General features: G+C 35.0%; 1 protein-coding gene across 2 annotated transcripts; it reads left to right on the forward strand.

Moving 5' to 3' along the window:
- Positions 1–8,235: 8,235 nt before the first annotated feature.
- LOC114166554 (receptor-like protein 6) lies at positions 8,236–13,895 on the forward strand. 2 transcript variants are annotated; one of them, XR_014985243.1, is made up of 3 exons: positions 8,236–12,087; positions 12,174–12,243; positions 13,667–13,895. XR_014985243.1 is itself a non-coding variant. In XM_028051302.2 (2 exons), the coding sequence occupies exon 1, from the start codon at positions 8,313–8,315 to the stop codon at positions 11,430–11,432; it is 3,120 nt and encodes a 1,039-aa protein (XP_027907103.2). In that variant the 5' UTR covers positions 8,237–8,312; the 3' UTR covers positions 11,433–11,453; positions 13,667–13,895. The 2 variants fall into 2 exon arrangements, 1 of the variants encoding a protein (XP_027907103.2); XM_028051302.2 differs by lacking the exon at positions 12,174–12,243 and having other exon boundaries at positions 8,237–11,453.
- The last annotated feature ends 285 nt before the right edge of the window (positions 13,896–14,180 follow it).

Genomic DNA, 14,180 nt, shown 5'->3' on the forward strand with positions numbered 1-14,180 from the left:
AAGAATAAGAATAAAAGAGCCCATAGGGCATGGTTCGAAAAAGGTAAGCCTTATTCTAGGAATATGAATTGTGTAACATGTTTTTGTTGTATGCAAAAGGGGCACACTTCAAATAAATGTAGAATCAAACATTTTGATGTCCCTAATGGAAGATGTGCTTCGATTCCTACTATAAAGTAACATGTCTCTAACCTCAAAGGACCCAGATAAGTTTATTGGGGACCAAGATGTTATTATTTTTTGTCTCGCAGGTTATTTCAAAATCAAGAAAGTCTGTTTGATGTTCAAGAGCTAATATATTCACCAAAATTTTGGTATCCTAGTAAGATTTATGATCTTAGATGGGTTTGGGAATATTATATTTGTCTAAAGTGGTAAAATTCATTGATTTCAGTGTTTTCCGAAAAACTCCGCTGTGATAATCGATCAGCAAATCTGGAAATTTTGTTCGTGGGTATGAAACAATAATCGATTATCTTAAGCTGATAATCGATTATCTTGCATAATAGAACACATATTTTCAAATTCTTTACTATTTAAGTGAGCTTTTAGAAAACTTAGACCATGAGCAACAATTAGGTACTTCATAAATGCAAATTAGTACGTTGGAGTTCATTTTGTTAATATAACATTTCCGTCTTTAAACCCATATTTTTTTTCATCTTTAGAGTCTCTCTTTCATTTAGGGGGAGTCTTTGATTAAAGGGAAGTATTTGTTCTTGAAATGTTTGTGTTTATCCAAAAGGGGAAATATTACATGTAGGAGGAGTTTTATATCTTAAACAATTTTTTTAAGAGGGACTTAAGTTATTTGATTTAGAGGGATTTGTCTAAAGAATTCATTTTTTATTATGATAAAAAAGGTGGAGATATTTTTGTGTTATTATCTTGTGATAAGTGGTACCTATTTAAGGAGAAGATATGTGTTTATTGATATCTTGTAATACCTTATGTTTTAAAAAGGAGAGAAAAATTAATTATCTTTTATTTGGATTAACTACTTTTTTCTCTTAAGTTGTTTATTAAGAACAAGACACATCACAAGTCTTCAACAATTTTTGATCATCATCAAAAAGGGGGAGATTGTTGACAAAAAGAAGAAGACAGACATCTTCCTCCAATAAGAAGTTTTGATGATGATTATGATGACTTATGAGGAAGTATGGAAGACTTGATAAAGATGCATGGAAAAATGTTGAAGACTTAAAAGAATGCTTCGATTCAAGAGATACATTGAAGACTTAAGGGTTTAGTTATTTAGGTCTTATAATATGTGTATGTTATTTAAAATAGTTAAGTTAGTATGTCAAGAGTCAAATGAAAAAACCTAGTAGAGCACCAAGAGAATTTTATTTATTTGCAAAACTCACTGGAATAATCGATTATTCTTAGTGATAATCGATTATCTTAGTTAAAACTGATTTTTGAGAAAAGCATCTGTTGATAATCGATTATCACCTGCTGATAATAGATTATCCTGACTGATAATATATTATCACAGCGAGAAAAATATTTTTACAAATGTTTCTGTTATAATTGATTATCACTTATGATAATCGATTATCTATGGCAGTTGTGACTTAACTTTTCATATTCTTAACCTAATTTCTAAATATGCTTCTACAAATAAAGTGGTAGGATTTCATTTCAAAATACTGAAGTTAGAGAAGTCTGAGTACTTAAGAACTCTCTGTGGCAAGGCATTGAAAAATCTAGTGTGGGTAGAGCGATAACTTTCATCAAGTGAGATCTTGAGTGATTGAGTGTTGTTGTTGTTGCTAGGAGAAGTCGATCATCCTTTATATGATTCAAAGGACGTGTTCATTCCTTGTGTGATTCAAGGAAGGTGTTTTCATCCCTTGTGGATTTAAAGGGAGGTGTCTTCATCTCTTGTGTGATTAAAGAAAGGTGTTTTCTAAACCCTAATCTTTCTTATCATTAATTGTAAGTTTGGTTTATTTTAGTGATTGAGTTAATCTCGTTTTTGACGTAGGGTCTTTTGTTCCGAACCAATATAAATACTTTGTGCAATTTTCTCTTCTCTACTCTCTTTATTTTACTGTGTTTATTAAAATAAAGGAAATAATTTTAATTGATCTTTGATATTAAAAGGGAAAATTTTAAAAGCACAATTTTTATTAGAACCTAATTCACCCTCATATTGGGTTTTGTCCAAACGCTAGTCATTCCACTACGCGATACCAACATTGCATTGTTTGCCATTGCATGCCTTGTGTGCTTACTGAAATACCTGTTTAAAATATGCTTGTTTATATGTATGATGAAAATTACTTTTATCTCTAGCTCACCTTTTTATTTGTTGTTTGTTCTCTGTTTGGATTTTCTTTTTTGCGATGATCACCTAATGTTTAATATGAGCATATGTGGACATTCCTAGAGATCGTTCAGATGAGGGTGATGCTATTGTCCAGTTTAGGGATGTTAGTTATGGCTCTTTTGAGCATCTTTTAAGGCATTGATGCCTAGAGGTAGTTTCTTGCTTTGTGAGTAATTCTTTTGCCAAATTGTTTCTTTAATTCATGTTCGAGGCATTCTTGTTGTGCCTTTGGATATTCCTTTCAGTATACTATGAATAACTCTAAAGGTTGTTTCTTATACTTTTCGTCGGTGCTCTATATTTTTTTTATACTATAAACATGCGACGTTTTATTTATTAGAATTATTCTACTAAATCAGGACGTTACATTGGATATCATTCTCTCTCAATAATAAAATATCTTGAACCTCCAATAGGAAACTTATTCACAGTTCGACTTTTTGACTATCACTTTCATGAATAAGTTTTTCCAACATTAAGGGGAGAAAGAAAACAATTGGAAAAAGATATTGGTTGGAATGAATTATCATTACCTCGTCTTGATCCTCATACAAAAGAATGTGAATTAGAAGTTCAAAGGATAATTCATTTACAAAATTAGTTCAAAGGGTAATTAATATCAGTTGCTAATGCTCCAAAGATAATTGATATTAATTCATAACACGCCTAAAGCGTGGTAGGCCTATTAGTTCCAAAGATAAAAACTCTTGAATGAGAAAGGGAGCTAAAATGCAAGATGACATAATCGAAAAGGTGGAAATCCCAAAAGATTCATTTGACATAATTAATGATTCAGTTCTAGAAGAACCTCAGGTACCTAAAATTGTTCAAAATGAGGAGATCTGAATAAAGTATGTCATGAATCATATAATATGGAAGAAAAATGAAGTCAACATTGTCAAAACTTTTACATATAATATAGCGATGAATGTTATGAAAGACAATGAGGATCAATAACCAATGATCATTGAATATTGAATATAGCGATGGTAAGACCCCGTGAAAATTAATTAGTTAAATAATTAATTAATTTATAAATGCGGGTAGTGAGAGCCTTTATGGCATTAAATATTGATTGGTGTGATGTGGAAAAGTATTAGCTCCAGTGGTTAAGAGTACTTTGATTGTGTGAAGGGACTTGGGTTCGAGTCCTATGTATACTATTTTTGTGTTGTTTGATTTTTATTACTTTTTAATAATATGTATGATCATGTTGGGTGATAACATAGTTTTACAATTATGTGAATTGTCAAGAAACAAGATTTGGTGGAGTGGTTGCGCATTGATTTGATGATAAGATTGGTCATGGGTTCAAACCTTGGTGAACCTAAATTTTACTCTCTTTTTGCTAATAATTGATTGTGGCTTGAATATGAAAGGGTATAGAAAACCCTAACAAAAGGGGCAGCCAAGAGGGGCTGAAAAAAAACCTAATAATGGACTTGAATAGCAATTAACTCCATCATAAAACCCAATTTCATTTTTTTGCATTAACCTAGCATTAGGGCCTTTAAAAGGCAAAATTTGAGAGGGTTTTAAGAGGCTATTTTCATAGACCTCTATGAGGTGCACGAATCCAAGGTAAAATAGAGAATTTTGAGGGAATTAGAGAGGGGTAATTGAAGTGGTGATAAGGCAAGCCCTTGGTGATCAAAGGAATTTCCCAATTCCAGAAGTTAAGCAAGGGATTTTCAGGTTAGGGGAGCTGAACTCGAAATCCTGGTTTAATTATATTGTTTTGCATGATTGTGTTGTGTGTGTAACTAAATTTTTGTGCTTAAACTGATGGGATGTTGTACTGGTTGTTCTGGTGCCATTTGATCAAACTTTTTATGCAATTGTATGGAAATAATGAGGGTTTGGGTACTGAAAGCGCAACTTATGTTTTAAACTTGAATTTTGGGAAGTATTTTGGGTCTGAATTATGTGTACATGTTTGGTGCATTATTCTGGATTATTTGGCATGAATTGGAGTGTGAACTTGAGTATGTTGTTGTTTGTGTGCGTGAAACAGTACCAGAGTCTGCATGTCTCGCTCAAGCGAGCCAGGCTCGCCTAGACGAGATATGGAGGGACTCGTACCCCTTTTTGGCTTGAGGCTATCGCTCAGGCGGAGGATTTTTGGGTTGGGCGAAAGGTCATCTCGCTTAGCCGAGTGAGTCTCGCCTAAGCGAGAACTCGAGAGGATTGGGTGATTTGGCTTGGGCATCCCACTTAGGCGGAGATCCCATTTTTTAGCGAAAGAGTGTCTCGCTCAGGCGAGAGTTTCTCGCCTCGGTGAGAATTGGAAGAATGTTCTAATGTTGGCTTAACTCACAGCCCAAGCGAGAGATTTGATTCTTGGGCGAAATGTGATCTCGCCCAAGCGAGTGTAACTCGCCTAAGCGAGAGTTCGAGGTTGGTTCTGTGCGTGGTGCTCGCTTAGGCGAGGTAACCTAGCTTAAGCGAGATGGACTGGAGCACTTAGGCAAAGGCTTGAAGATTAGCAAAGGATGGTTGGATTATGTGTTTAAATGCGTACGATTCTGTGGTAATAAACTGATTGGTGGTGGAATTGGGAGGTGTGTACTATCAGGCTTCTAGGATATCTCATAGGTGGGTTTGCTGGTGTTCCATGGGTTGTGATCCGGAATGTATCCTTGAGTTGTGGCTCAGGATAAGGGTTAAGCATGTGGCATTCTATGGGTTGTGGCTCGGAATGACTTCCCTTGAGTTGTGGCTCGGGATAGCGGATGAACACGAGGAACTCTTGAGTTGTGGCTCGGGTTGGCGAGTGTTGCCGGTGTGAGTGTGCTGGTTGTGGCCAGTACGGATGGGTCCAGATGGATTGTCCTCCTCAGTGATTTGTTGATGAGTTTGGTAGTCTTGGGACGTTACAGACTATGTTTGTATTTGGGAACTCCACCTGGCGTTACGGTGTGTGATCTGTAGCATGGTTTTCGCACGTGCTCTATCGGTTGTGGCCGATAGGTGTGGCAGCAAGGCGCCTTGAGATACTCACTAGAAGATGTAGAACACTGCTAGCATGGTGGTGGCCATGTGGAAGGAATGGAATGGGTTTCCTTGATGTGCATTGGTATTACATGGTTGTGGCCATGTGGTAGGAAGGGAACAAGTTCCTTAATGTGCATGGATATTACATGGTTGTGGCCATGTGGAAGAAAAGGATGAGGTTCCTTTGATGCGAATGATATAATACATGGATGTGGCCATGCGGGATAAAAGAAAGGATTTGTTGTTTCTTTTGATGTATTTTATTCTATATATATGATTGATTTATATATAATCATGCGTTATCTTTTTAGTTCACCCTATCTGCTTGTATTTGGCGATGATCGTGTATGCGGTACACGTGAGCAGATGATATTGTAGGTGGAGCTGGTAAGGCTTAGTCGCGGAGTGGGGGAAAGCTTGGAAATTTTATTTTATTTTGATTTGAAATATCTTGTAAACTCTTATAAGAGGTCTTAATATCATTTTCAGTTTTATAGACTATGGATTTTTGAATTTTTATTTGGAGGTAATAAAGTTTTAAATTTCTCGCGCTTTATGGGAAATGAAGTTTTATTAATGGTGATGTAATTATTATTTTATCTATTTTATTTAATTAAATCCGTAATATCTTGACGGGATGTTTCATCGATGAATGTTATGAAAATTGAACAAACCGTTTTATTGATTAAAGCAATCAAGACGTGTGTGGTATAACTATTAAAAGAAGGATATAAAAAGGGTCCTATTTGTTCTTGTATTTATATGAAAAGATCCAAAAATGAGTTTGCCATAATTATTGTTTATGTAGATGACATAAACATCGTTGGAACTCCAAATGAGCTCACAAAGGCAATTGATTGCTTAAATAAAGAATTTGAGAGGAAGGATCTTGAAAAGGCAAAATTTTTGTTTGAGATTGCAAATTGAGTATTTAAACAAAGGTGTATTTATACATCAAGAGGCTTATATAATTAAGGTCTATAATTCAACATGTGCGACAAACTTGTGGTCTATCCTTGAGAAGAATGAAATCAACAATCATATATGAAGACAATAGTACATTATTCAATTGAAAGGATGATGTAGAGATTCAAAAGATTCGTTTATGCGAAAATCTACTAGATTTATTTACAAAGTCTTTGCCTTTGCTAAGGAGAATTTTTGAGCAATTGGTTCATAAGATTGGACTCTGTCATCTTAATGATGTAAGTTTATATGAGGGGGAAAATAGAAGATATAAAGAACAATATTATGTATAATGTTGTACTTTTTTTCCTTCACTAGGTTTTTATCCTAAAGGGTTTTTCTTAATAAGGTTTCAACGAGGCACAATATTATCTTATCAATGGACACTCAAAGGGGAAATGTTATGAATTAATGGTCGTCCATTGATTTGATACAGTTACTCGTATGATTGATATGATTGATACTCATATTATTCATTACTCTTTATGTAAATATTTGTATTAACTATTTGATTTGCATCGTTTATGAATTACCATGTTGTATCTATAAATAGGAATCTTCCTGTCAATAATAAAACACAACAAAAAAAATTGTTCTCTATTATCTGATTCTCTATTGTTACTTTTATTCTTCTCTATTATTAACTTTATTTATTTCATAACAATGATATTTTATTTATTGTGATTATCCTTTGCAAAAGGAATAAATGCATATTCCATCAAGAGAAGTTAGATGCGGTGAAACAAGTAGTACAAAAATAACACAAAATCAGATTTTACAATTAAAATAAACGAAAACCTATTAATATTAAGAATATTCTAAAATACATAGTTTTGGAATTGTTAATTAAACAAAATCTTAAATCCTAATTCCACCGATTATTTTTTATTGATTTTCTTTATTTAATGTATTTTCCGAAAAGAAAAAACAAGAACAATCATGTTAAATAAAATTTAATTTCTTCATATATCAAATGAAATTCAAAATGTAGTAAATAGAATTCATGAAGATGTCAAAATAGTTGTAATGTATATGTTTAATTAGTAATAACAAAGATGTAAATGAATAAGAAAAAAACATTCATCCTTTATAATTTATTCGATGTAATTATATTTCAAACATATTTATTTTATTTATACTTTGTCATTTCAAAGAAACAAAAATTAAACAACAATTTAAAATATGATTTTGTACTAAAACATGATGATTGCACTATATGAGTCCATCAGACGTCCACTTTTTATATTTTTACAAAATTTATTATTATTTTTTTTGAATGATTTACTATTTATGGTTTTAGATTTGCTATTTACATTTTTTTAATTGTCTATTTGTATTCTTCTACAATTTAGTCTTTACATTTTGTTTACATGTTCTATCATTAATAATTTTATATCATCTATTACTCATTTGTATGATATAACTTTTGTATTTTTACAGAATTTACTTTTACACTTAATTTCTGTATCATTCACCCTTTCTTTTATCATAGAATTTATTATTTACATTTTTATACATTTCTTATTTCATTTAAAATTAAATTTAAATTCTTAATTTTGATTAACTCAATAAAATATATTATTTAAAATAATTATATATAATATATTTTATTATATATATATATATAATTTAAATATATTTCTCTAAACAATCAAAATATTATTATTTAATTTTATAAAATAAAATATTTATATTAAATTATAACTATATTATTTATGAATTCAAATTTATAAAATAAATATTTTATAATTTTTAAAATCCCATGCATATATTATGTATTAATTCAAATTAATAAAATAGATATGCGGAACTAATTGAATGGAGTGAAGCTAGACCCGCAACTGGGACGTTTCTAAAGAGTGCGATGGTGGGTTCCTAGTGAAAGTGTCATCATTGACTAAAGACTTTCCCATGGAAGAAGTTGCGAGCTTTTAAACATAACAAATATGTTTTTGGAAATGGGAACAACTATTTGTATTTCAGTTTTCTACAATTATCATAATTACAATCTACAATGAGAACCGAGTTAGTCTCAGCACTCGTGGTGATGTCATTGTTTTGGCTGTGCCTCTCTAACAACCTGTTTGTGGTTTCTGGTCTTTGTCATGATGATCAGAGGTCATTGTTGCTCCAACTCAAGAACAACCTCACTTTCACCTTTGAAAGGAGCACCAAACTGAAATCTTGGAATCTAACTAATGATTGCTGCGGCTGGATAGGGGTATCTTGTGACAAGAAGGGACATGTTACTGCTCTTGACCTCAGTAGAGAATCAATCACTGGTGGTATTGACGATTCAAGCAGCCTTTTCAGTCTTCAACATCTCCGGATATTGAATTTGGCTGATAATAATTTACACTCTGTCATTCCGTCTGCATTCAAAAGGATGGAAAATTTGACCTATCTGAATCTGTCATATGCGGGCTTTGTGGGTCAGATTCCAATAGAGATTTCTCAGATGATAAGGTTGATTACTCTTGATCTCTCTTGTTTTCCTAATTTTGGGCTGAAGCTTGAGAACCCAGATCTACGAAAGGTTGTCCAGAACCTCACAAGTATTAGGCAACTGTATTTGGATGGTGTAACAATATCAGCTGGTGGACATGAATGGTCCAGCGTTTTGATGTCACTGCATGACCTGCAAGAAGTTCGCATGTCAGACTGCGATCTTTCAGGACCCCTGGATCCTTCTCTGTCAAGACATGAAAGTCTATCTGTGATTCTTCTTGAAGGGAACAATTTATCATCTGCAGTGCCAGAAACATTTGCCGATTTTAAATTTCTTACCATCTTAAATCTTTTTGATTGCCAGTTGACAGGAACATTTCCGCAGAAGATCTTCAACATTGGAACATTGTTAGCTGTTGACGTAGCCTGGAACCACAATCTCCAAGGCTTTTTTCCAGACTTCCCACTAGGATCTCTTCACACTTTAATAGTAAGTAACACAAGGTTCTCTGGAGCATTTCCACGCTCTATTGGTAACATGAGGAACTTATCTCATTTGGATTTTTCTTATTGTCAATTTAACGGAACAATTCCCAATTCATTGTCAAACCTCACAGAACTCACTTTCCTGGTCTTGTCATATAACAACTTCACAGGTCAAATACCATCATTTAATATGGCCAATAAGCTTACGGTGTTAGACCTTTCTTATAATGGTTTGAGTGGTTCAATTCCATCTTCTTACTTTGAAGGACTAAACAATCTTGTTAGCATTTACCTATGTTTTAACTCGATTAGTGGAAGCATTCCTTCATCCCTTTTTAAACTCCCACAGCTGAAAACAATTATGCTTTCGAATAATCGATTTTGTCAACTAGACGAATTCACAAATGTGTCTTCTTCCAAATTAACCAACCTCGATTTGAGTAGCAATAATATATCGGGGCCTTTTCCAACATCCATATACCAACTAAGTGGACTCGTTCTCCTCGTACTTTCTTCTAACAAGTTAAATGGGACAATGCATCTAAATAAACCTTCGGAGTTCAGAAATTTAGCTCTATTAGATCTTTCATATAACAATTTATCAGTCGAGGGGAATGTTACTAATGATGACACATCTTACTTTCCCAGCATAGAAGATCTACAGTTGGTATCCTGCAACTTGAAAAGTTTTCCTGGTTTCTTGAGAAATCACTCGGAAATAAACTATCTAGATCTTTCAGATAACCACATCCATGGAATAATACCCAACTGGATTTGGAAACTGCCTCTTGCGGAGCTTGATATTTCTCATAATTTGTTGACTTATTCGGAAGGACCTTTGCGTAATTTTTCTTTCAATTTGAATATTCTTGATCTTCACGATAATGAACTTCAGGGGAAAATACCTTTTATTCCTACAGATGTGGTGGAGTATTTGGATTTCTCAAGAAATACTTTCAGAGGCAGTATCCCTGCTTCCCTCTGCAATGCTTCATTTCTTAGTCTACTTGATCTTTCCCATAACAATATTTCTGGAACAATTCCCTCGTGTTTATTGGAAACCGGTGGGAATCTTGAGGTATTAAATCTTAGAAAGAACAATCTCATGGGTCCTGTCCCAGGTAAGATTTCAAGTGATTGTTCTCTAATGACTCTGGATCTCCATCAAAATAAATTAGATGGAAAGATTCCGAAATCCCTTTCTAATTGCACATCATTACAAGTATTGGACCTTGGACAAAACAAGATCAGGGATGTTTTTCCGTGCTTGCTGAAGGACATATCCACACTCCTGGTCTTAGTCTTGCGAGAAAATAATTTATATGGTCACATTGGATGTCCAAACACCAATGCCACATGGCCCGTTCTTCAAATAGTTGATCTAGCCATTAACAATTTCAGTGGCAAGCTACCTCAAACCGTGTTCACAAGGTGGGAAGCAACGGTGTCTGATGAAAACCAACCAGCATACACGGTAAAACGTATCCATTATGATTTTTATAGACTTGGGAGAAAATGGAGCAAAATATATTATTATGATTCAGTGACAGTTACAATGAAAGGGCAACAGTGGGATCTGGTTAAGATTTTAAGTGTTTTCACTTCGATCGACTTCTCATCCAACCATTTTGAAGGAGAAATACCAAAACAGCTATTTGACTTTAAGGAACTCTATGCACTGAACTTGTCAAACAATGCTTTTTCTGGCAAAATTTCACCGTCAATTATAAATCTGAAGGAGCTTGAGTCCCTAGATTTATCAAATAACTCACTGGAAGGAAATATTCCCACAGAGCTTGCAAGTTTATCTTTCCTATCATTCCTGAACCTCTCTTCGAATCATTTGGTGGGAAAGATACCAACAGGTACCCAACTTCAGTCATTTCCAGCTTCTTCCTTTCAAGGCAATGATGGCCTCTACGGTCCTCCATTGACTGATGAATTCGATGGCAGACAGCCAGGGGTGTTACAACAACATCAAACCTTAGTTTCTACCGTTGATTGGAATTTTCTTAGTGTGGAACTGGGACTGATTTTTGGCCATGGAATGATTTTTGGTCCACTCTTGTTTTGGAAGCAATGGAGGATATGGTATTGGCAACTTATTAACAAAATTCTCTGTTGGATCTTCTCTCAACTCTATTTGGAATATGCAACAAAGAGAGGTCAAACCTATATAACTCTAAGATGGCAACATTAGCTATTAATAACCAGTAAGCAAGTAAGTAAAAATCATGATAAATCATCTAATCTTTTGTCATGTTTATTTTTCTCAATTCAATCGATGTTTGATTTTTGTCTGCAATAAATATTTTTCTAAGTTGTATTGATTAAAAAAATGTAAGTTGATTGATACATTTTAAGTAAGAGTTAGCTATTCTTTTAGTTCTTAAACTTCAACGCAAATTGAAGTTCATCTTTATTTGAAATTTAATATATTTTTTATTCATAAACTTTAACAATGAACCAATACAATTATTTTAATCTACTTACATACTGGTATTTAAGTTATTATACCTTTTGACATGATTTTCATTAAATGTTTATTGAAAAACGCATTTAAAACGTTAAAATTTTTTTAAGTAATTATATTAGAAGATCTATATTGTAAGGCCCGTTTTTTTTTGTCCCTTTTATTTTAAGGGCTGCCCCAATCTTATGGGCCTAAAGGCTGGCCCAAAGAGGAAGGGTCAGACCTAACCTACCAACCCTAACCTTGTGCTCATTTTGGTAACACAGAACTTTCACAATCCTTAGAGCGGCTGCTGTTTTTCCTCTGCTAGGGTTTACTCCTAACCTTGAACCAGTGAGCTCAGTTACGTTTCCTAGCCTCATATAAGTGCTCTACACCTCAGGTCTTGTTTCCTTCCGCTTTTATGTTTGTACTTCCAGTAGGGGTTCGTCGTAGGCTTACGTATACTCTTCCACATTTGTCCCGCAGCTCAGTAATCTGCCTTTGGAGTTTCGCGTTCCGCTATTGGAGACGCACCCCGCTCTTAGCCCTTTTCCAGGTACGGGAAGTTAGGGTTTCGGGTTTAAGTTGATTTTTGGTCTATTCTTGAGTTTGCTTGATATTGTATGGCGAAATCATTGTTTTTGGTGCGTGGAATACCCTGTATGGTTGTTTGGATCGGAATGTGCATCTGTTGCAGGAGAAACCAGGGCGAGAACTGGTAATCTCGCCCAGGCGAGCCGGATTCGCCTAGGCGAGTCTGGCAGAGGCTCGCCCAAAATGTTTTCGCGAAAAGTCGCCCAGGCGACCTGCTCGTCATTTTTAGCGAGCGAACCACTCGCCCAAGCGAGAGGGGTCTCGCCTAAGCGAGATCCCGCAGTGGTTCCTAGTTCCTGTTTCGAGCCCTCGCCTAGGCGGAGGGGGACTCGTCTGAGCAAAACTGTCTCGCCTAAGCGAGGCCCTTCCGCTTGAGCGAGGGGCTGGGCGAGACAACGTGTGGTTTGGCTGCTTTGTTGCCTTTGGATGAGTGGTAATTGTTTGGGTATGCTTGTATGTCGAGATGTATGTATGTATATATATATATATATATATATATATATATATATATATATATATATATATATATATATATATATATATATGATGGATTGCTATGTATGCGTGACATGATTCATAAATGATGAATGATGGATGTTATGGAAACTTGGCATGTGAAATGAATGTGTGGTTTGAAACTAAAGGAACATGGTATTGATATGAGATGAGGCCCTAGACTCATGGGGTGGTGATGATCAGAGGTATGGATTCGAAATGTGATACGTGTGAGGAATTAATCTCAGGGGTTGGTATGGAATTGTAAATATGATTTAATGTTCTTTTACTTCTGATTTATGAATGTTGGTTTGTGTCAGCGTGTAAATTCCTTGGGGGTCTCTAGGTGAGACCTTAGGGATTGCGCTTCAGTGGTCGGGACGTAATCCCATGGCCCCTGTTAGTGGGTGCCCATGGGGGTGCCCCATCTGTATAACTAGGTAAAGATTCAAGTTAAGGTTGTATCCTGACACTCTAAGAAGCCAGTTAGTCTCACTTAGAGCGGACTGACTCCTGTGGTGAGAGTAGTAGGAGGCCTAAAATTCATTAAGGGCTAACCTTGTGGTGAGGGAAAATTGATCCATCGTAACACTTGTAACACATAGCTCGGGGGTGAGCAGCTTGGGGATGAGCAGAGGTATCCACCACAAGTGCGGGCATCCGCTGAATCCGACTAAGTTATACGTATCCGGATGAGTCGAGTCGAGTCGTAGTGTATTGAATGAAGAGTCATAACATGCTTGGTTGTTATATGGATATGGGAAGATGAAAATATATTTGATTGTATGATGAATATGTTGTTGGCTCTAGCTTACCCATTTTGTTGTATGGTTGTATTGTATGTGGTTGTTCTTCCTTGCGATGATCATCAATTTAATTGATGGGAGCAGATGGGCGAGGTTCCCGCGGTCAACAAGGAAATGGCGATTCCGCTGCTTAGCCATCGGGGCTGGATCTTATATTTCTTTCCTTCATGTTTTTCTTTAGGGCTATGGCCCATGTATCGCTCTATGCATTTCTACTATATTCTCTTTTGTTAGAATTGTATCTAGTTTCTGTTGGCATCGTGGTGTGCCCAGGTTGTATGGTTGTGTTAAGGACCCCAAGACTTCGCTACTATACTTTTTTGCGTGACATTTCTTTTAATTTCGTTTAATAATTAAATGAGATGTTACATATATCCATTTATTTTTTAAAGTTTGAGAACCAAAATATATCAAAAGTTTCGTATAAGGATGAATTTTGATTTCATGTCAAAGGGACTTAAAAAAACGTACCTAACCCATATTTTTATAAGCACCCAACAATTTTAGGATTAATATATGTCTAGTTCTACGAGTTATACGTGGTTTAGTGATAACAAAAGTGAAAAAAATGTAGTAATTCAATTCTCCCACTAAAAAA

This window comes from Vigna unguiculata, chromosome 10 (genome assembly GCF_037176805.1).
Source record: "Vigna unguiculata cultivar grain cowpea cultivar isolate G323 ecotype 2 chromosome 10, ASM3717680v1, whole genome shotgun sequence".
Taxonomy (NCBI): Eukaryota; Viridiplantae; Streptophyta; class Magnoliopsida; order Fabales; family Fabaceae; genus Vigna; species Vigna unguiculata.